This window comes from Xiphophorus couchianus, chromosome 7 (assembly GCF_001444195.1).
Source record: "Xiphophorus couchianus chromosome 7, X_couchianus-1.0, whole genome shotgun sequence".
Classification (NCBI taxonomy): domain Eukaryota; kingdom Metazoa; phylum Chordata; class Actinopteri; order Cyprinodontiformes; family Poeciliidae; genus Xiphophorus; species Xiphophorus couchianus.
Genome location: NC_040234.1, coordinates 21,908,614 through 21,933,213, shown reverse-complemented (window position 1 = coordinate 21,933,213; position 24,600 = coordinate 21,908,614). Strand labels below are relative to the sequence as shown.

Sequence of the window (24,600 nt, the reverse complement as noted above, 5' to 3'; positions counted from 1 at the left end):
CTAAGGCTGAGGGCAGTGGATGTATGTTTTCCCACCCTAACTCTCTGCTGTCTGTTGGTCAGGAAGCTCATAATCCACATGCAGGTGGAGTGAGGGAGACCCAGGTCCCCCAATTTGTCCACCAGTCTGTGAGGGAGGATGGTATTAAAAGCAGAGCTGTAGTCTACAAAGAGCATCTGCACATAGCTCCCCTGCTGCTCCAGATGTGACAGAGCAGCATGGAGGGCTGTGATCACAGCGTCCTCTGTGGATCTGTTGGCTCTATAGGCGAACTGGTGGGGGTCAAAGCCAGGAGGGAGAAGTGCTGTGATGTGACCCCGGACCAGTTTTTCAAAACACTTCGTCACCACAGGGGTTAGTGCCACTGGCCGGTAGTCGTTGAGGCAAGAGATGTGAGGTTTCTTGGGTATTGGGACTATGGTGGAAGATTTCAGGCAGGATGGGACTGTAGACAGGGCTAGGGACTGGTTGAAGATCCTGGTGAAGACTCCAGCCAGCTGATCGGCGCAGTCTTTCAGGACACGTCCAGGGACGCCATCAGGTCCAGCAGCCTTCCTTGTGTTGACGGCCCGCAGTGTGCGCCTCACCTCGTGCTCCTCTACAACGAGGAGTGTGGTGTTATGGGTCGCTTGGTGTAGTGTGGCTCCCTCTGTTGGCTTCACCTCAAAGCGGGCAAAGAAGAGGTTCAGCTCTTCTGCCAGCGTGGCGTCACCTTCCGCAGCTGCGAGGTTGGTCCTGTAGTTGGTGAGATGCTGGATTCCCTGCCACACCTGCCTGCTGTTGTTGCTATCAAGGTAGCACTCTATCCTCCTCCTGTAGTCGGACTTGGCCATTCTGATGTTGCTCTTCAAGTTAGCTCGGGCTGTACTGCAGACGGTCCTGTCCCCAGACCTGAAGGCGGTATTCCTGGTCTTTAGCAGTCGCTGGACCTCCTGAGTCATCCAGGGCTTCTGGTTTGGGAATACCCGGATGCGTTTATCCACAGCTACAGTGTCAATACAGTACTTGATGTAGCACAGTACACTGTCTGTAAAAACCTCCAGGTCCTGATGTTCAAAAACATCCCAGTTTGTCCTGTCGAAACAGTCCTGCAGCTGCTGTGTCGCATCCTCGGGCCAGGATTTGATGGTTTTGGTGATGGTTTTTAGCAGTTTTCCTCAGGGGGGCATAAACAGGAATTAAATGCAGGGACAGGTGATCGGACTGACCCAGGTGTGGAAGTGGTCTAGCTTGATGTTGGAGTAGACTTTGTCCAGAGTGTTAGCCTATCTTGTAGCACACTTTACATGCTGGTGGAATTTGGGGAGCGCCATCTTCAGGTCTGCATGGTTGAAGTCCCCCGCTATGATGTACACAGCATCTGGATAGATGCTCTGCAGATGGCTAATGCTGCCATGCAAAAGTCCAATAGCTGTTTTAGCATTAGCATCCGGTGGTATGTAAACAGCGGTTACCATGACTACGGTGAACTCTCTGGGGAGTTCACCGTCTCTCTGCATCTAACAGTCACATACTCCAGGTCTGGGGAGCAATGGCTGATGACAGTCGCTGTGTTAGTACACCAGGTGTTGTTCACGTACACACAGAGCCCCCCTCCTCTGCTCTTACCGGAGTCTTTCGTTCTGTCGTGGCACTGTACTGTGTAGCCTGCTAGCTCGATGGCAGAGTCTGCTACGTCTGGACGCAGCCACCTGGCTGGAGGTCCGTGATCAGAAGAATACAGCTGTCCTTCACTGCGCTGAGATGCAGCCTGTAGTCTCAGTTCATCCATCTTGTTTGCAAGGGATCTGGCGTTCGAGAGAAACAGGCTGGGGAGCTGTGGTTTGTGTGGTTGCCTCCGTAGCCGAGCTAGCACGCCGGCCCTGCAGCCCCACTTCTGCCTTCTTTCTCTACGCCACCGACGCTTCCTCCCTGCTGTGATGGTAATCCACGGCTCCTTGCTATGTCCCCCGGAATATTGAACAAGCGTTGAAAATCAGCTGTAACATCTGGTTCGTAGCGGGCACCGATCGTCAGGAGATCGTCCCGACTGTATATTTTGTTTGTCCAACATGACGAGTATGGAACACAAATCAACACGTACACTAACAGCCAAACATAGCACCGACCAAGAGAGCAATGAGCCGCTGCAACTGCGTGCGCCGCCATCTTGAGATCTGCTGCCATTTTAAAGATATTACGGTAATTAAAATATTCTCCACGGGTCATAAAAGGCCAATAACCCAGCCCCGTTCACCTTTGCAAAAATGAATAAATTTGGTGTCAATAAACTTAACTAAGTTTGGCACAAACAAACATTTTTGCTGCACAAACCAGCACAAATGTAGTCTAATTGACTGACACCAATTTTGTCTGATTTGAAGAAAGTGAGGGAGCTGATTGACCTTTCATGACCTATGGAAACATTTCTTAATATCTTTGAAATGATAGCGGCGCAAATGAAAATTTTTGCTGCACAAACCAGCCCACACATTTGAGACCAATTTTGTTAGATTTGAGGTCTTCGACCTACATTTGTTGCTTTGATAGTTTTTTGGAATATTTAAAAAGTCATTTAAAAATGTTATTTAGAAAATAAAGTTTATTAATCTTAATGTGTTCTGGCATTATTCTGCCATTACCATTATATTACTTGAAAATGGTCTCAGAACAAACAATATTATCGTTTATCTGAATAACGTCTGGTACAATTTATCATTCAGCAAAATTTATCATGACACGCTGCTGTTTGCTTTTGGTTCCAATGCAATTGAATTTAAATGTCAGAACTTCTCTGTTATAGTTGTTTGACATCTAAGCCCAAACATTTCTGCCAATTTATGTCACTAATCTAGTTTTTGAGTGCCGAGTGATTAACTCAACAACCAGAATTGCTAAAATGTTGCTCTCAAGATCAAATGATACAACCAAGCAGGTTAACTCGGTTGGTCTCCCACACACCTGACAGCACATAAACATCCCTCTTAGATTCACGTTGAAGGTCTGGTCCCACTCCTCTAAGCTGGTGTCTTCGCTGGCCGAGTTCTTGTTAATGCCAGCGTTGTTGCAGGCGATGTGGATTGCTCCCCATTTTGACACAATGGTGTCAACCATCCTCTGCACGTCGTCCGAATTGCTGATGTCAGCTGGGATAGGAATGGCGTTGATGCCTGGAAAAGATTAAAAAAAAAAAAAATCATTTTGACCTCACCATTAAAACCTAAAACTATAACTGCTAGTGGAATAAGTTAGTTTTCATTGTTTTAAATCTGTGATAGTTCATATTACAAAGAATACATATTACTCCACCACTGGCAGGAGGAAACTGCTATGCAAGTTAGCCTTAAGCATGCTGCCATCTGGTGGCCAGAAGCTGAATATGGTAACACAATTCATGAATAAAAATGAAATTTTAAAAGTGCAATTATCAAGAAAATGTGTTAAGATAAAAAGTATACATTTTAACCTATTTTCTGCAAAAGGTAAAAATCATGACCACATCCTTAAGTGGAGCCAACCAGTTCAGACCTATCAAGACACTTTCATGTGCTAAATTTTCCTTTTGAAATGTCATTAAAAAAATGTCAAGTTTCTTATAGACAAAATGAATTGTTAACTGTAAGGCGCAGGATTTTATTTCAGTTATTTATTTGGAACAAAAGCAAAAAACGTGGAACATGGTCAACAATGTCAAGTGCTGAGCTGAGGTCCAACAGACCTAGAACTGTGGTTCCTCCACGGTCTGTATTTATGTTAATCTCATTGAACATTGTGACAAGGCCGTCTCAGAACTGCGGTGAGCACAGAAACTGGATTGAAAGACATCAAAACGGTTGGTTATCGTTAAGTAGCTGCTATTAAAACACATATTTTTCAATAACTTTATTGACGAATGGAATTTTGGAGATTGGCCTGTCATTCTGCATTACTGATTTTATACTTCTATAGTTGAATTTGGGTCTTTTTTTTCTGCATTTGGGCATATCATTGATATTGGATTTGGTATGGATGTGCAGATTAACCCTCTATTTTTAACATTTTCTCATTCATTCATTCATTCATTCTCATTCAATGGAGAGGGTATTTTTAAAGCTAACAAAATGATCAGCACGGGCAACATCAGTTACAGAGACCGTGGAAAAATGCACACCCTTATTGATAAACAAGTTCAGAGTGTGTCCTCGATTGTGTGTTACTTGTTTAACATGCTGAATTAGATGAATATTTTCAAGTACGTATATCACACAGCTTTTTTGCCCCTCTGTCTTTGGGCTTGTCACCATGGATGTTGAAATCTCTCACTCTGCTTAATCTCTCATTAAGCAGTCATAATCAATGCATATAAGAGATAAAAGCTCAGTAAAGTCAACAAAAAACTAGTTTTCCAACATATGTTGGTGTTTTGCATAGAGTTAGTGTCAGAGCTCATTTATAGCCTTTTACCTCAATTCCCAAATATTAAGATGATTCAAAATAGCCTAAAAGACTCTTCTACATCTTAGTGCAGGGGTGTCAAACTCCAGTCCTCAAGGGCCACTGTCCTGCAGTCTTTAGATGTGCCACAGGCATAGGGATAGAAACCGGGTAAGGTAAGGTAATTATATTTATATAGAACATAATAATAATAATAATAATAATAATAATAATAATAATAATAATACTCTTTATTGTCATTATAGAAACCATGCAATAAAGTTACATGGATTATAACAAAATTGGGTGATAAATAGTACTAGTGGATATTTAATGTCTACCGGGTATAAACTGTTCTTCAGTCTGTTTGTCCTTGCTTTATTGCTCCTGTATCTGAGCCAAATGGCAGCAGTTGGAACAAATTGTGACCGGGATGTGAGGAGTCTTTTAAAACGTTCTTGGCTTTCCTGAGGCAGCGGGACCTGTGGAGTTCGTCAAGAGCAGTCAGAGAGCAGCTGGTGGTCTTCTGAGAAGATTTTACAATTCTCTGGAGAGTCTTCCTCTGTGCTGCTCTGCAGCTGGGGAACCACACACAGAGACAATAGCAGATGATGATTTCAATAGAACATCGATAGGACACCAGCAGTTTTTGAGAAATATTGTTCCTTCTGAGGACTCTCAGAAAATAGAGTCTCTGCTGGGCGTTCTTTGACAGTTCTGTGGTGTTTACATCCCAAGCCAGGTTATCCATGATATGAACTTCCAGGAAACAGAAGTTTGACACCCTCTCCACTGGATCTCCGCAGATTTTTAGTGGTTGAATATTTCTTTTAATTCTCCTAAAATCCACTATGACAGTGGTTCCCAAAGTGTGGGGCGTGCCCCCTAGGGGGCGGGGCGGGGGCGTAGTGCCATTGCAGGGGGGTGCGGGAAGCAGTATGGATGAAAGAAAAAAAAAAGTTACACAAAAGTGTTTCACTATAAAGATTATTTGTAGTGTATTTTGTTGCAACCTGAAGTGTGAAATAAACTTCAGTGTAGTTTGAAAACAAAATATGTGTATAGGTTTATGTCTGGTTGAACAATGTGTGTGCCCAGTTGATTTTTTTTTTCTCTTTTGGGGGGGATTTTATTGTAATCCATAGAGGGGGGCAGAAAATCTTTGTGATCCACTGGGGGGGCCCAGAAGAAAATCTTTGGGAACCACTGCACTATGATCTCCTTGGTTTTGGCTGTGTTTAGGATCAGCTTGTTGTCTGTGCATCATGCTGTCAGTCGCTCCACCTTGTTCTTGTAGGCAGACTCATCCCCCCCTGAGATGAGGCCCCCTACAGTTGTGTCGTCTGCAAATTTAACAAGGGTGGTACTTTGATGGACTCAAACACAATTGTGTGTGTACAGCGTGAAGAGCAGAGGGCTCAACACACAGCCTGAGGAGAGCCAGTACTGATGTCGATGGTAGGACAGTGGCAACAGCATCTTCAGTTGACCTGTTAGCTCTATAAACAAACTGGTATGTGTCAAAGTAATGAATGAATGAATATGACTCTGAACCAGTCTTTCAAAACATTTCATCACCAATGGGGTGAGAGTCACTGGTCGGTAGTCATTCAGGCAGGTGATGGGTGATTTTTTAGGAATGGGAACAATGACGGAGAATTTCAGGCAGGATGGGATTCTGGCTTGACTGATTAAAGACTTCTGTAAAGACCCCATCCAACAGCTCTGCACAGTTCCTCAGCACACGTCTAGGAATACCATCAGGTCCAGCTTTTTGGGGTTGACAGAATATAGTGAGCGTCTCACTTCATATTCTTCTACCTTGAGGATAGAGATGCTTAGTTGCACTGCTTCATTCGGGACAGTTGCATTGGAGGCTCCAACTTGAAATGAGCGAAGAAGTGGTTCAACTTGTCCGCTAGCGAGATGTCACCTTTGGCTGCTCCATGGTTGGTTCTGTAGTTGGTGATATGCTGGATTCCCATCCAAACCTGCCTGCTGCTGTTGTTCTCCAGATGCTCTTCAATCCTCTCCTTACAGTCTTTTTTAGCTTTTCTGATCCCTGTCAAGCTGTAAAGGTCGTTGTCCCCAGACATAAAAGCAGCATTCCTTTCTTTAAGCAGCCGCTGGACTTCTCTGGTCATCCATGCCTTTCTGTTTGGGAAGATCCGGATACGGCCTTTCACTGTAACATTGTTAGTGCAGGTCTTGATGTAACATAGAACTCTGTCAGTGAATAATTTCAGGTCTGTATGTTCAAAAATGTACCAGTTTGTTCTTTCAAAACAATCCTGCAGCTGCAGAGAGGCATCATTAGGCCAGCTTGTGATGGTTCTTATCATGGTACGTTCTAGGACTCTTTTGAGTATCTGGAATTGAGGTTAAAGGCCAAAAACGAACTTTGACTGTAACTCTATACAAAACTCCAACTTTTGTTGAAAATTCCTTTACTGACTTGAATGAGCTTCTATCTCTCATATGTATTGATTATGATTGTTTAATAATTGTCGGTGATTTCAACATTCATATTGACAACCCCCAAGACAGAGGGGCAAAAAAGCTCGCTAATATTTTAGAGACTTTTGGTCTAACACAACATGTCAAACAAGCAACACACACTCAAGGACACACACTGGACCTGATTATCAGTAAGGGTGTGAATATTTCCAATGTCTCTGTAACTGATGTCACATTGTCGGATCACTTCGCTGTTATCTTTGAAAGTTCTTTATCTTTTAACCCACTTATACAAACAGCAACCATCACAAAACGTTCTCTCACTGAAAACACAGCAGAAACTTTTAATCAAATCTACTCTTCATCCTCACCCTTAAGCTGTAATGATGTAGATAAGTTGGTAAATGATTTTCAGTCTAAAGTCTCAGATATTTTTGATTCCATTGCCCCAATTAAAATGAAGGTTGTGTCTGGTAAAAAGAAATCTCCATGGAGAAATACACAAACAGTTAGATCTGCAAGACAACTCTGCCGTAGGGCAGAACGAAAATGGCGTAAAACTCAACTCCACGTTCATTGTGACATCTATAAAGAAAGACTACGTAACTATCATGTAACACTAAAACATGCAAGAGAGGCTTTCTTTGCAGGTGTCATAAACAAAAACATTAACAATGCTCGAGCTTTATTTGCAACAGTAGACAGAATCACAAACTCTCCTGTGACGTTACCACCTGAATTCCAATGTATTGCCGCCTGCAACCAGTTTTCCAGCTTCTTTTCAGAGAAAATTCAAAAAATCAGAGGATTAATCTGTACATCCACTATAAAGTCAGTACCAATGTTGTGCCCAAACAAAACAAATACAGGAAAAATGACCCAATTCCAACTACTTAATTATAAAACCCTACAGGAAAATATAAGTCAACTAAGCTCCAGTTCCTGCTGTCTAGATGTTTTACCCACACATTTCTTTAAGAAAGTCCTGCCTGTTATTGCTAATGACCTGATCCAAGTAGTAAACTCATCGCTCTCATCAGGCGTTTTCCCTCAGGCTTTGAAAACAGCAGTAATCAAACCACTTATAAAAAAGAACAGTCTGGACAAATCACTAATGCAGAATTACAGGCCGATCTCCAACCTCCCATTCATCAGCAAAGTTATTGAAAAAGCTGTGTGTAAACAATTAAATAGTTTCTTAACGATAACCAACCTCTTAGACTCCTTCCAGTCTGGTTTTCGTGCTCACCACAGCACAGAGACCGCCCTCGTAAAAGTGTTCAATGACATCCATATAAATACGGACTGTGGGAGAACCACAGTGTTGGTTCTGTTGGTGCCCTGCGACAGACTGGCGACCTGTCCAGGGTGTACCCCGCCTCTCGCCCGGAACGTAGCTGGAGATGGGCACCAGCAACCCTCCCGACCCCATTAGGGACAAGGGTGTACAGGAAATGGATGGATGGATGGATGGATGGTTCTGTTGGACCTCAGTGCAGCTTTTGACACTGTTGACCATGACATATTACTGAATCAACTGGAGAGTTGGGTCGGACTCTCCGGTCAAGTGCTTAACTGGCTTGAATCCTACATAAAGAACAGGGATTTCTTTGTTTCAATTGAAAACTTTTCATCAAAGGCGTCAAAGGTCACATGTGGGGTACCCCAAGGTTCAATCCTAGGACCCCTTTTATTCAATATCTATATGCTCCCACTAGCTCAGGTTATAACAGGAAATAATATTAGCTACCATAACTATGCAGATGACACACAGCTCTACATTACGATGTCACCAGGTGACTCAGAGCCCATCCAATCACTGAACAGATGCTTAGAACAGATAAATGTGTGGATGTGCCAAAACTTTCTCCACCGCGACCTGAGTCGTTGGATTAGAGCGGGAGAAAATAAAAAATGATTATGAAAAAAAAAAAAGTACAGTAGGACAAATGGTGAGTCACCTGAATTCACTGCTCTTCTGACTGAGCTGCTGTATCCTGACTCCACTCTGTAGCATTTTTTTTCTTCTAAAGCCTGCGGTGCAGGTGTGTTTTTTCGAGAGAAGAACATAGTTATTGGTAGTTGTTGTCGCTCTTTTTTCTTCTGGGCAAAAAGATTTTTATAAACCGATATGCCACCATCAATTATGCTAAATATGGCAAGCTGTTTTACGTACGTGTACATATTAAACCGCAACGTTGTTGACACACAGGTAGAGAAGAAGCAGAGAGACTGTTTAGCCAATCAGAATGCAGAACACAATGCACGATGCAAATCCGTGAAGCAGCGAGACCGTGAAAGGTGAAACGCAATATAGCGAGGGTTCAATGTAAATGTTAAAAATGGCTAAATCTGGCTAAATTTCAATAAATGTGGCCAAATGTGACTAAACATGACTAAATGTTAATAAATTTAGCTAAATGTGACTAAACGTGAAAAAGTTCTTTATTTATGCAAGACAGTTCCTTTTTGCGACCATGTATCTCACCTTTGAGGAGGAGCTCCTTAACCACTGCCTCAGCTTTGGTCTGGTCTATGTCCACCACAGCCACCTTGGCACCAGCCTCACCCAGGGCATGAGCAAACCCCCGGCCAATGCCCTGCCCGCCACCTGTCACATAGGCCACCTTCCCATCCAGACGCATCCGATCCAGGATGAAACGCCCCTTGACACCTCGAAAGACTTCATCGTCCGTAATGCCATCCTAATGGACAAGATCTAACTATCAATGTCTTTGTTTAAGGCTTATTCAGAGATAACCATACCAAGAGGAAAGTGTCAGCAAGTTTCAACTGTACCTGAGAGAGCAAATATGCTGAGGTCAGAGAGACACGCCTGATAAGACTGATGCCATCTCTGAGAGGGATGATGACCTTTCAAACACAAAGGGTGGCATTAACATTAAAAGGGAATAGGAATCAAAAACCCAAATGAAGTCAGAGAAGTACCTGCTCTACCCGGGGATCATTCGCAATAAACTGGTTGAAATCTCGAAGAGCCAGGCCGTTGATATCCGTAGTGTCTTTAAGATAAACCCTTGCTTTGAAGAGTGAGTTATCTACACATATAACCCCTTGCAATGTCAACAAGTTATTGTCCATAATAAAGTTGTAGTAATTGATATAATTACTCTTGTCTGCATCAATGAAGACCATGTCGAATTGGTCACCGGTGGCGGCTAATTCCTGGGAAAAAAAGAAAAGGGACGTGACATAATTACAAAACTTGCAAGTGTGCACTAAAATGTCAGTTAATAACTGACCAGTCTGGTTATGAAAACAAACTGACACAAACAGTGACAGAGGTGAAGAGGTGAAGAAGTGCAGCAGGTCAATGTGTACCAGGTCACCTTCCAGAATATTCAAATAAGAAGATTCTTTTGAAATATGTAAAACATATGTTTTTTTGTCTCACTGGACTGTCGCTGACAAGAATACAGAGTAATTATTTCTCATTTAAGAATTACTTACAACTCCACAACTTCTTAGTTTAAGCACAGATTTCTTGCAAACACACTAATTTCTTTAATTTGACAGCAGTTGTGTGTATAGTCAACTGGCAGCGGATGAACCTTTGCCACAGATTGTGCTGAATCTACACACCAGCCACTGCCTCTAGAGTCTAGAGGTAAAAAGCATGAACCACATATGAGGGGTCATTTTATCAAGGCTGTTTGTACACTGAAGTTGCTTAATTTCCTAGGTTTTGAAATCACGTTTTGCTTTTCACTGTAAAATGTTGATCTTAGGTTTCTGCATATCTGTTGGATACCTTTGTAGGCTTCTCATGGTATTTATACATTGCAGCCATGGAATGTGTACCAAAGACAAACACAACCTCTGAGTCGAATGGTTTTTGAACCCAAACTTGAATGTAGTATGGAGAACTTGGTTATCTCCACGTATCAGGGCAGCTTTACTCTACAAAAAAGATATCTGAAGAATGTATTCTAATTGCTTAATTGAATTTAATAAGTCACCTGTAATTATGAGGATGTCACACCATCCAGATGAACATGTTCATCTATAGCTAAATGTTGTTTAAGTTAACTATCAATGTCTTTGTTTAAGATAATTTTAGAAAGGACATGCAGGCTAAATAAGACCAGTTCTCTACATAAATTCAGGGCTAAATAAGGACATGATCTTAAACAAAAAATAAAAGTATGTCCATGATATTAGAGAAATACACAGCTCAAAAAATAAAGGGAACAATTAACAAAACAATGTAATGCAGTCACACCTTTGTAGAATCAATGCCACCAGTTAGTAACACTTATTGTGAATCAATTTCACCTGCTGCTGATGAGAGGCAATTCGCAAGACAACACCTATAAAAGTGTGATTTTGCAGGTGGTGATTACAGATCATTTCTCTGTCCTTTTCCTTTCTAGTTTATCAATGCTGTCCCTCATCAAGGGATCATGAGGCATTTTTTATAGCCCACCTGTCAGGTTTTGCGGTGTGAGTGGTGGTGAGGCAGAGGCAGCAAACCCAGGTAGCGATAAACTAGATGATTTAATAAGATGCAAATCCAAAATCCAAAAGTCCAGAACACAGAGGAAAAGGAAAGATAACATACAATGATAAAATAATTTATATTGCTATTTTCACCCTGTAGTTTGTACTATAAAGTACCTATTTTTCATTTAGCTTAACCAGTTCTGATTATTTTTTCTTAAAAATTGCTGGCTCTTCGCATTTTCCCATTCAAATGCTTGGAAGTGAAGTTGGTGAAGCAGCAGCGAGCTGAGCTTCACCTTCGATTGCGCAACCTCTCGCTAACTGCGCTGGCTGCCATTCTATGAGAGCATGCTCCTCCTATCTGTACGTCGCCAATAAAATGGCTAAAGAACATTTAATGTATGAACTGATTTTCCATAATTTAGCTTATGTATACACAGTGTTTTTTGTCACTAACTGTGTGTAACTGTGTTTCGTGTGCGGAGAAACGATCATAAACGGCAGAGAACAGATTCGAGGTGATGCAGGCAGTTCTCTTGCCTCTTAGCAGCGGGTGCTCGTGATCCAGATATTGTGAATCCACAACTGCAGAGTAAGAGACAGTAACAGCGAGCTAGCCATACAGTAAGTCAAGTGCAGCGATATATTTATAGTTTTCTCCTCTTACTAATAATCGCAAAATAAACATCAAACCTAAAACCATACTACTGCAACAGACTTAATGTCCTGCTCTTTGTGTGGGAAATACTTGAGTGTTTTTTTGTGGGGTTGTCAGTTGCTATGGCAACGAGTCTACGCGCAGCTGCGCTGATCCAGAGAGCAAGACAGAAGTGGTTTTGAGTTGTGCTTTAACGGTTTTCCCCTTTGCTGTGGAGCACAGCACGAAATTAATAATATCTACGTCCAAGTTTGATTGAGTTAACGGAATTAATCTACCGCGGCAGCGCTGCTATGGATGATATGTAAAAGAATAGTGTTTCTGCCCTCCAGTGTTTTCAGCATGCGCGAAATTTCCTCATGTAAACAATGACATGCAGGGGGCCAATATTTGTAAATCTGATTATAATTAGATTTACAAATATAGCCTCAAATTAGCCTCACCAGCTATGTATATGTAGCCCAGGAAATACTTAGTCTCACAGGACACAATAACTGGGGTTCTTAATGTGCAGTATATTTTATTTTCAGTTGAGACAGATTAAACAAAACTGTCTTGTTTCTTAATTTTGTTCAAAAATTAGAACATATGTGTACCAAACACATCTCAATCAATTCCACTGTGTTAGTAATGTTTTTCAATTTGAGATCTAGGATGTTATTTTAGTATTCCCTTTAATTTTGTCAGTAGTGTATTGCATACAGTTTGACACTAGTAAATCAATATCGCATCTATTAACAGCAGAACTTAAAGAAAAATGAAAGGACCCGAAGGGTCTGAAGGAGTGTCATCCAAGGCTACTATTTTCTTCCAAAAGTTCAGACACAAAACAAATCCTGCTGGTGACCGTAGCTCTATTTACTTGGTTTGTTGTTTATTATTCTCTATTGCCTCTCATGATTTCTGAATTGATTGATTTCATACTGCATAAACCAGGTGGGACCTTGCTGATGTGCACAAGCCCACATTGACTACCTGAAGGGAAAAGTAATTACATCACAAGATTCTGCAACTTGTAGAGCAAATGGTTTCTGTATTACTTTTGGTCTCCTACTTCTTTCACAATATTGTCTTGGTGTTTTATTGGCTCAGGTTGGCCTTTAGCTGTTGAACAGCCCCAAATTTGTCACCAAATAACTGGTTCACAGAGGTCATAATTGGTTCAATATCTGCTAAATGCCAAGGTCCACTGGCTGGAAAATAAGGCCAAAACATCATCTATTCACCACCATACATAATAGTTGGAAGGAAAAGCCTGCTGGTCGGACCACTTACTATGGTGGCCCTGAGGTACAAACCACCTCAACAAATTAAAAAACACAACATTAACAAAGCACAATTACAAATTCAAAAACTCTACAACATTAACAAAACGGAAAGGGTATGTCCCAGTTGGAGACTTGAGAAATGGCTTATTGGACAGCAGTGCTTTTAAACTGGAAGTTATCGCTTGATAACCAGCCCGTTGTTGCGATACGCTATAGCCTCCGCCATATTGTTAGTGGCTTACCTACCAGCAAGCTAATACAAGTGAATGGCCAAACTTCGTAAAGTGCCGTTCTGCAAAGTATTTTATGTTAATGAATGTCACTGACACAATCTCTCACACACTATTATATTTAGGAATGGAATAATGTTTCAAACTTTTTGATGTGATTTTTTAATTGTTTTGGGGTACAATAATTACATTTGATACAGCTGATTCTGATAAATCGTTTTTGTTGATGAACACGCACACACACACACACGCACAGCCCCACACACACCCTTACAGTGGTGTATTCATGAAGATATTAACACAATTCCATAATTCAATGGGCATTTGCTATTTCAAGATATGAATAAAAACCGTAACTTCATTAACATTTTTAGGCATTTTATTGTAAAGACAAACTTTGATAATAGTTGTCAAACTTTAGCTACATAATTTTACTTTAAATATGTTGACTGTGCTATAGTCAGCAATGTGAACAAAATCTAACAGATTAAATTATTTTTAATTTCTTGGCATAAACTGTCATAATACCCTAGTAATTCAAATTGATGTATTTCACTTAAAATACACAAAAAGTGAAAGAAAAAAGTGTAATTATACTGTGTATATTATACAGAGCACAGGCAGGGGTTCAGTCTGCTGGTCAAGCTGGGAGCAGTTTGGTGACCAGGCCTTCTGAGACATCTGGCTAGTCACAAGTTAAAACAAATGATAAAAACTATCTTAATGATAAAAATTAACAGTGTAATAGAAAATACATCCCTGATTCATTCACATTCAGGAAAAAAAAAACATATCTTCACCATATCGGTACATTGACTTAGCATTTAAACACAGACATTGTGGAGATGAGCTGGAAAACAGAAGTCTGATCTTTATGGACCTGTCTGATCTTTATGGACCTGTCCTGATGAAATCCTCCGGTCTCCACGCTGCTTTCTGGATTAATGTACTTTCAGTACACTTCAGGTTCGCTGTTATATCAAACAAATTATTTTAATCTACATAAATTATAAGAAACATCTTACAGACAACTGACGTACCTTAAAGTAACCATGTTTGACCACAAACAGCGACTTGTCTTGTGACCTTTTAGGTAACCATGGCAACAATAAATAAACGGCAAAAGCGCCTGTTACAGGTTTCTCATTGCTTCTCCCTCTTTAGAAAAACACATTATAAAAAAAAGTTAGCTAAGCTAAGAAAATAATCAGAGTAGTTAACTGGGGCAATTTAGTTACAAAGGAAATATTTCTCTGTTGTTTAGAAGCTTGTTTCACCACGAAAATGCACAGTACTGGCCACAAAATCAAGAAATTCTCCTCGTAAATTTAAGTTATTATTATCTTTAATTCTTACCTGTGAAAGGTAAAGGCAGTGGGTCCACACTGTACTGTAAAACGGTTGAAATTAGTCCATGCAGCACGTTCTCTCTACTGCCACTTTCAGGATTCAGCGTATACATATTCATGCCTATTGTCCAATCAGCGATCTCTCAGGTCTCACGCTGGGACATACCTCTTCCGTTTTGTTATTGTTGTGGCGTTTTTGTAAGTTGTAATTGTGCTTCATTAATGTTGTTGTGTTTTGTAATTTGTAATTGTGCTTCGTTAATGTTGTGGTTTTGTCATTTGTAATTGTGCTTTGTTAATGTTGTTGTGTTTTTGTAATTTGTAATTGTGTCCCATTATTGTTGTTGTGTTTTTGAATTTGTAATTGTGCTTCGTTAATGTTGTTGTGTTTTTGAATTTGTTGAAGTGGTTTGCACCTCAGGGCCACTGTAACTTTTACCATTTAACAAAAACTCACAGACCACCCAAATTCAAGTTGTCCCCACAACTTGAAGTAGAAAACATATGGAAAACACATGGAAATCAAAAAGTCCTTAAGTGTGTAAAATTTCAACAGTTTAGGGATATTTGGAATTTAGAAGAATAATAAAAGACAAATTGACTTAAATTGCATGGACAAAAACAAACATTTTCTTTCAGCCACTGGTCAGTAAAATAATTGTATTTTAAGTGTTAAGATGCAGTTAGTCAGTGTGGGGCGCAACACTGTTCATCCCCTCTTCACTGGCATATTGCATTCAGCACAGCCGCAGACCAAGATCTGCATGCCTGTGTACCGTAATAATGAAACAAAAACTCCATCATGGATCTCTACACATTACAATGCACATCATGAAAGACTCCATCCATCCTGCACACAGTCTGTTCCATCTCCTTCCCTCAGACAGGAGGCTGGGGAGCATCCAGAGCAAAACCAACAGGCTGAAAAACAGTTTCCTCCCTGCAACCGTCAGACTGCTGTTTGAGAAAGACTGCTTCATGCAATAATCTTTGTCGATGCAGAATGATGGGCTTCAAATTGTTTGGAAAGCTTCTTTAGGTCCAGGTTTATTAGCCATCAACAATTGATTCTCTAAGGTGATCTCTGGCAATATGTTAACATAGACTTGTTTGCTCTAAAGCAGCCAACTGTCAATACTTCCCCCTTTTTATAAAGGTGGTCATGTGTGTTGATGAACACTTGGATGCTACTTTTCCTGTTAAGTCCTATGGTAAATAGCCTGTACTTGTGTTGCGTTTACCAAGTCCATAGGACACCAAAGTGCTTCACACTACATTCAGTCATTCACACATCCATGCAGACATTCACACAGACAGTGCTGAGTATTACATTGTAGGGGCAGTCTGACAGAGCACTGGTGCCACTGGGCCTTCTGACCACCACCAGCAGGTAAGGCAGGTGAAGTGTCTTGCTCAAGACACCGCTGATTGTGGAACAAACTACCACAATCATTGTATGGTACGAGCAACGTACTTAACTTTTCCTTCACATGACCAGTGATAGAAACATTGTTGTGTCCACAAATCATACAAATCGCAAATAGAGTCATCTGCATGCAGACCAGTGGGACCCCTTTAAGGTCTGTAGTATATTAATGCCATCCTTCAGGAAGTCAATGCGAGATGTTACTTAGATCACTCTGACACCAACTGTCTCTCACCTTAAGGGTCTCCATGGCAGATCCAATCTTGACAGTTATCTTTTTACCATGTGGAGACTTTTCAAAGATGGGCTGAGAGAACTCTTTAAGGTACGGTTCTAGCTCACAGGCCACCAGGCAGCCATCTTCTGGAAGCCCCTCTGCCATGGACAGAGCTCCATAACCGGTGAACATCCCAATCTCCAGGACCCTCTTGGCTTGACTCATGTGGATCAGCATCTGAAGGGTCTGACCTGCCAAAAAGCACGCCCAATAACATATCATAATGAAACACATAACAAAGGAAATGTAATAATAATAAAAGGTGCATATAAATGTCCCACCCTCAACATGGCCAGTGATGCACTCCTTTGGAAGCCGGAACTTAGTCTTGCCCTCCTCAAACACTTGGTCCCAGTTGTGAGACATGGTCTTCCTACCAATAAGTACGCATGACTGTTTTTACATCTTGGGACACTGCTGAGTAAAGATATTCACACCCCTGGGACATTTACACATTATATCATCTTACAACTACAAATATCAATGTATTTTATGAAACAGACAAACACAAAGCAGTGCATCATTTTGTGCTGCATGGAAATGTACACATGGTTTTCAGCAAAACAAAATCTGAAAAATGTGTTATGCATTTGCATCCAGTCCTCTTTAACACCTCTAAACAAAAGCCAGACAAATTAGTTCAGAGTGCCCCTAGAAGGGAGAAACATGGAAGGTGGTCGAAGCTAAAGATTGGTGGAGCTAAATACCAGGGAAATCCTGAATGAGGTTTTATTAACATAGATAGTCTGAATACAGATGAATGCAAGACTTTTCAGATTTTATTTATAAAAACTTTTGTAGAAACTTTTGTAAACTATGTACCACTTTGATTATCTACAACTTATTCTATTTTCATACTATTGTGTTTAATTAAATGTGCCTTTTCACTTGTTTTTGTTGTTTAATTTTTCTGTTCTGTCTTTGTGAAACACTTTTTTTTTACATGTGACGTGTTCTATGTTAAAAAAAATCTATGTTGATCTTGCACATTACATTTATAGATTTACATATTTTCATATACATACTTGTTTATTATCCTTTGATTTTATTTCTTTAATTCATTTAATATTTCAGTTATATTTAAATTACTTATAATTTAACATGTGTTATAAATTTTATGTCACTAATTATTTAATTTATATTTGCTAATCTTTAACACTGGGCTCCTTTAAATGTAGACTAAAAACCAACCTGTTTCGAGTTGCCTTAAGCATAATCGATTAAGAGTTTAACAATGGCACTTGACTAAATGCAGTGTTTCAATTGTTGATTCTATGCATACGTTTGTGTTTTTATGATGTAAAGTACTTTGAAATGCCTTGTTGCTGAAATTTCCTATGTAAATAAAATTTGATTGATTGATTGATTAATTGAACCTGGGAGTAGTTTGTCAACAAATTAGCAGTTTCCCCTTGGGGATCAATAACATATAAATTGATTCTGTTTCCATTAAAATACACAAACGTTTGTGATAATAATGTAAATTTCAGGGGTATGAACTAGGGATGCTCTGATCAGGTTTTTTGCTGCCGATTCCGATACCGGTCACCCAGGAGGAAGATCTTTGCCGATCACCGTTCTCTGCCTATCACCTGGATTGGCTGTTAATTTTTTGCTTTAGGCATAAATGCTGCTATGTAATCTGACAAAATGGAAAAATTATCTGGCAATAAATTCACCTGATTTGGACATAAACATGCAGAATATTTTCAGGCAGAATACAGCAGCTATTCAGTCAAAACGACAATGGAAAAACCTACAATCAGTAAAACAATACATATTTAACAGTAAGGTTCTCTGTACCATAAATTATACATGAGTCAAATAAATCTCACAACACTGCCTATATAAAATAAAAAAGAAATATTAATTCAGAGTCAAATGTAGGTTGCATCAAAATAAAGAATCCCGAGTTTCTGAATCAAAACTTCCTGACAGCATGTCTAGCTGATTATAATGTTGGTTCTGATTGGCTGGTTCTGACTGAGCGGAGTAATTCTGCAGAACACAGGGAGGAGATCAATTTTCTTTTCAGAGATTATCTAGTTCATGTTATTACATAGCGAAAGTTTTAATACATATGTAAAATCTTTTTTTTGTTTGTTTATTTAAGTTACAAGCTGCAGCTTTAAGCAGATGTTTGGTGTAAGAGTCCACTGCGTGTGGAGCAGAAGCGAAGCTTCGTCTGTGAAGCGGGAGCAGAACCAGCATCTTACAACATTAGCTCACTGACATAAAGTATTTTTCGGGTAATTTTTTAGCTTTTTGAAAATTATGCTCTTCCGGGTGAGTATTGGTAGCTGTGCACTGCTTTACCTGCTACCGGATTGCTCCGGATGTCCCTTTTTTTTCCTGTAGCCAAACTCCCTCAAGTGTTTGTTTATTTAAACGTCATATTATATTTGTTGTGTTGATCCATTTTGATGTGCTTCACCTCCGAGGTTCAGCGGAACACGCAAACTTCCCCATTCACTCTCAGAGCGTTATAGTTCCTCGCCACATTGCTTAGGATTTGTTGCTGCGCGCTTGCACAGTGTGAAGGAAAGAGGAGATGAGCTGTACGGGCAGGCTGCGAAGTGAGATGCAGGTGATCGGCAAGAAGAGACAGTGATCGGCGATCCCCGATCATACACTTTTTTACGGAAATCGGACGATTATGATCTGTGGCCGATCAATTGGCACACCTCTAGTATGAACGCTTCAACAAGGGACTGCATTTCACACAGTAAAACACTTTTATTATCAGATGATTTCGTGGAGAGAATAAAAAGCAAAGTCATACTTATACAGCTCTGCCAGAGGTTCGCTCTCTTTGGTGATAATTTTCTCCAGGTAGTTATCCAGTCCACTGGCAATGTCGAGAGCCTTCTGCAGGTGGCTTTTCAGTTCCTCTGGAACGGTGGCACATGCTGAAGCTATGCCCTTAGCCTTTGTCAACAGATCCACTATGACCTCCACAGGGGTGTCAGGAACTGGGACAATCACAAGAGCATGTCAATTCAACTCAAAAATACGTTATTGATCCCAACGGGAAATTAAATATATCAACTACCAGGAAATTACTTCTGCTCCATTCTGCAATTCATTTCTGCAGCCAAGCATCAAACTGTTTTGATTTGAACTTATTCAGTAATAAACAGTGCATAATAATCAACAGGTGTACATTAAATCAACCACGTAAATATCCCAGATTTAACCACCAGGGTTAATTTTCATTTATAGTCCTCTGGCAGGTTGATGGTAAAAATAAAAAACAATTAACATATAAAACATAATTTACAAGTTACAGAAATTAAATATTAGAACGAGATGGTTAATGTAAAAAAAAAAGTCACACCCATGTAGACAAATGCAAAACAAGATATTCTAATTTAAAACATGAAAGCATTGTGATCATTTAAAAAGGTTAAATGATTTTCTAAAATGCTTCAATGAATGTTGAAGTTACAAAAGAAGTATAAACATCTATTTAAGTGATATAAATACCAGGGTGATTAGTGAGTCTAAACACATACTCATCAGCACAATAAACAAAAATATTGAAATGCAAATGTAAATATTGCATTACAAGTGATCAGCCAAGTTTACGGTGAGTGTGCAACTGTTATTGAAGTTTTACTCATCGTAAGAAGCTCCCTGAGATGAGACAGAAGTTTTCTACTTGAACACAGCCTGGATTCTATCTGGACTGGTAGAGAGAGTAAAGAGTACTGAGATTCTCTCGCTATCTCCTTTAACCACTCTAACCTATCGGTACAAAAAAAATTAAGTAACGAACTTACCTTTGTCAGGCAGCATATTTACCGTTTATGGGCGGGACGTCGGTTTCTGCAGCTGACAACCACGGAGGGTTTACGGGCTGCTGGAGGTCCAGAGGTTTCGGTTATATCATGTAACCCACAGAGGGGAGGAGGAGTGACAGCTTGAATCTGTTACCCAACACGTGAACAGCGCCATTATCCAACTCAGCGTGGCACGTGACGGTTTCGCTCGTGGAAGATAGCCAGTTTTCTCTACCGGGGGTGGGGGACGATGGGAGCGGCTGAATGCAACCAGAGTTTGTGAGATAGAGCTCCGAAACCCTCAAGAGTCTCAGGTGCTTTTGTAACAACTCGGTTGATATTATTTAAGCATATTCGATTAAAAGTTTAAAGTTTAAAGAGCAAACAACCGTAAAAGAGACATTTGTAGACGTTTAAGCTCTACTAATATATAGAGAACAACAGCTGTCAAAAATTTGGTGCATGTCTTCCCCTTCTATCTCTGCCTTTACTCCTGTCTGGGCAACTGTTGAATAAACAACACTATTTCCATAAAGAAAACATTAAAAATGCAAGTTTTTGTATGTCAGTGATGTGCAGTCAGGGGAGGAAGGTGAGGCAGAGTCTCACCTGTCATCATGGAAGAATAATAATAAGATAATTTATATTGGTACTTTCAACCTGTGGTTTGTACAATAAAGTATTTTTCATTTAGCTTTACCAATTTTGCTTATGTTTTCTTGAAAATGCTAAATTTTCACAATTTCCCATTCAAATGCTCGGAAGCGCATCTGGTGAGGCAGTAGCGAGCTGAGCCTCACCTTCGATTGCGTAATCTCTGTAACTGAGCTGGCTGATATTTGATGAGAGCATGTTCCTCCTGTCTGTACGTATCCAATAAAATGGTTAAAGACATTAAAAATATGAACTGATTTTCCAATATTTAGCTTATGTATATAATGTATAGTGTTTTTTGTCACCAACTATGTGTGTAACGTGTTTCATGTGCGAGAGCAATCACAAACGCAGTGGTGGGAAGCAACGAAGTACAAGTACTTTGTTAGTGTACTTAAGTACAATTTACGTATATCTGTACTTTACTTATGTAGATTTAATAATGGATACTTTCGATTTTTACTCCACTACATTTTACAGTAAGTATCTGTACTTTATACTTCACAACATTTTTACAAAACCATAGCGTTACTCGTTACATCCAAGTCATATTACGCTTTTTTTCCCGTTAAAATGTGAAGTTTAGGGACTTGACGTGGCGCTATCAAATCCTAGCCATTAACGCGACTTAGTAATTCCGTGTGTCTGTTGTCACCCATCACCTTCCCCATGCACAGTGGTTTTCTCTGAGCGGGAGATGATGTCTGTTTAATTGTCAGTAACTGCTGGGTTTCAGATGAGGTAGCACGATGTCACCCAATGCAGATGGAGGGCAGGAAGTAAATGCAGCCCATTTATTTCTGTTGATCCAGCATCAAAATGTGGGGGGGCGCGGTCCTCTCCGCCGCTCAGTCCTTCCCGTCGCCGGCCGACTGACCCTCCACGGCCACGGCGAATCTCGGCGACAATCCTGTTAGGCCGAGAAACGCATACCTGCCGAGAATTGCATGCCCTGTCGCGGGAGCGCGCATCGCTCTAAACTCTCGCATATTTATGAGAAAACGATGAGAAAGAAAATATTACCGAAGAAGAAACTTTTAAAGATATTCGTAACACTATCACGTTTCTTAACAATGTAAGCCCTAAAACGGAGGGTTTTATTTCGCAGATTAATTTAAATAAATACGGTTTTTACACCTTTATGAGTCGAACGTTTTTCAGTCAGTGTCTGATGAAAATGTTATTGGCAGATGGTTTGAAATTCCCCGATTTTTTAAACACCATAATAGCTTAAAGCATTACAAAACAAAAGCCCATTATGTAGAACATTTTATAGCATCCTTAGTTGTCTAGTCTATTAATGTAGGGGGGATGCATTTTAATTTCTGAGCCTGCCAATATTTGCATCCCCTGTCTATTGTCCTGTTGATATGAAACTTATAGCTTTAGCTCAGAGAACAAGTGTCATTACGTAGAAAATGTGAAATCCCTCTTAACTCTTAATTTCTTCAAGTTAGCAGGGGGATGCATTTTTTGGCATAGCAAATTATTAGCTTGCCAATACATGCAGACCCTATATATTTTATTCTATTGATATAAAGCTTATACCAGCAGTTCATGTGATTATGTAGAAAAAGTTATTTCACTCTTAACTGTTTGTTTCTTCAATTAGCAGGGGATGCATATTTTGGCACACCAAATTATGAGCTGCCAATATTTGCATGCCCTGTTTTTACTTGATCTTATGAATTCATTATGTCACAACAAAGGGCAAGACAGCAATAAGTGCCCTTACAAAAAAATCCCATGAAAATCACATGTGAAAGTCACATGTGACCACATGAAAACCACACATGTGGTTCACACAACTTTTTACACGTGAATGATGTGTGAAAGATGTGATGTTATTTACTTCTGTTTGACACTGTTGAGAACCAGAAACAACTTTTAACTTCTGAGTATGACTCCATACAGATTTGCCCAAAATTAGGCCCAGACAATAAACGTGTCAAGATCAGATGTCTAGAAACGGGTTTAATATCATCAGTGCCAGTCCAGAGAGGAAAACAAAACCTCGGGTAAAACCTCAGCGACTGGTCCTTCACGTTGCTTCAGGAGAGACTGTAGCATTCGACTGTGAACCCTCTGAGTCTCCTTAATGTCTTCAAGGATGGCTATACAAGCCACCAATGCCACCATGTTGGCATTGGTGGCTTGTATAGGGGTCTTCTTATATGTGCCAGTAACCACAGGTGAAGGTGCTGTGGTTACTGGCACAAGGGTGGTGATGCTCAGGTGGGGAGTTTTCTACTCCAGTGCTGAAGGTGATGAGGTCCTTTGGCTGTTCTGATGTGTTGCCTCATTCATTCCTCATCTGAGCTTCACTGGACCACTGGCCTCGAACAAAATGTAAAAATAAATAAAAGAAAGCTCCTATGATCTTGACTACATTTTATGTGCACGCACACCAACACACACACACACAGCAAAGTCCTACTTTTACATCAGTATGTAATTTACCAGAATGACATGGGGTGCTCTGATCTGCTAAGTAAATAGAATAGAATAGAATAGAATAGAATTACTTTATTCATACCAGTAGGGAAAATATTATTATTAAAGCAGCATAACGTGACGTTGTTTGGTGACTATCCTGTGTCAGGCTAAAAAAACACTTCAGTTGATAAACTATGATTCTCTTTGCAATTAAAAGAAAAATCATGCAGTGTTACAAACAGTAACAGGTCAATTTATATTTATCTACTGGAAGAATGTCATCATAATAGCGAGCTCACACATCTGCACGCGCTCCAGACATGGAGGGAGGGTGGAGAAATGACCGTTTTATTATAACGGTCCTCAACTTTAATTTTGACTGAAAAAACAGCTGCCGTCTGTTGTGCCCTCCATTAAAAAAATAGCCGGGGTAAAGTTTAAGTGGTGAAGCATCAAACCATCAAATCCACACTAATTTGTTTTGGGACCTGTAGGACTCAAGTGCCTTCAAACTGTAAAATGGGCCAGCATTCAGTTAACGTTTAGCTAGCTTAGCATGACTTTAGCACTAAGGAAAAGTTCACCGGTACATCACTATCAGTACGCATTACTTTCCAGATTTGTATTTCTGTGCAAACATTTTCAATATACCTTGAGATTCAAATCAACTAAAACATTTCTTACCTTTTGTTCAGGAAAAAAAAGCCAAGTCTTCAAGTCCACTTTATCCATAAATATATATAATAGCTCAGGCTTAAACCCTTTATTTTGTATTATTTTATTTTATAAAGCATTTTATACTTTTATTTCACACCAGTTAGTTATTTTTTTTAGTTAACTATATACACTATATTATTATCAAATATTTCTATTAACACATAAATATAAGTGTCTCTTTGTCTTAAAGTTGAAGTTTATGCCTATGGCATAACTTAACATTCATTTAAGTTATGCCAGAGGCACATAAACTAAGGCACAAGTGAGAAATATGTGATCACATGTGATCCCATGTTGAATAAACCATGGATCACATGAAGAAAATACTTTATCACATGTGGAAAATGGGAACCACATGTGGTCACATGTGAATTTCATGGGATTTTTTTGTAAGAGTGGTACCACCATCATTGTGTCAAGAAACGCCCAGTTGACACAGATTGATGAATGTGAATTACTTAAGAGTTAGATTTGAGTAAAGTGGGTTCTT

General features: G+C 39.9%; 1 protein-coding gene across 3 annotated transcripts in view; it reads right to left on the bottom strand.

The window, feature by feature from the left end:
• Positions 1 to 20,468, bottom strand: part of LOC114147841 (3-oxoacyl-[acyl-carrier-protein] reductase FabG) — a 38,266-nt gene extending 17,798 nt beyond the window's left edge. The window contains exons 1-8 of one of the 3 annotated variants that reach the window (XM_028022527.1): positions 20,304 to 20,468; positions 19,304 to 19,493; positions 16,803 to 16,894; positions 16,480 to 16,712; positions 9,799 to 10,035; positions 9,649 to 9,723; positions 9,338 to 9,554; positions 2,941 to 3,149 (exon numbers count right to left, since the gene is read on the bottom strand). In XM_028022527.1, the coding sequence (XP_027878328.1) occupies positions 2,941 to 3,149; positions 9,338 to 9,554; positions 9,649 to 9,723; positions 9,799 to 10,035; positions 16,480 to 16,712; positions 16,803 to 16,894; positions 19,304 to 19,493; positions 20,304 to 20,319 (1,269 nt within the window). In that variant the 5' untranslated portion in view covers positions 20,320 to 20,468. Of the gene's footprint in view, positions 1 to 2,940; positions 3,150 to 9,337; positions 9,555 to 9,648; positions 9,724 to 9,798; positions 10,036 to 16,479; positions 16,713 to 16,802; positions 16,939 to 19,303; positions 19,494 to 20,303 lie in introns of all 3 variants that reach the window. The other 2 variants (XM_028022529.1, XM_028022528.1) reach the window with 2 other exon arrangements.
• Positions 20,469 to 24,600: the final 4,132 nt, after the last annotated feature.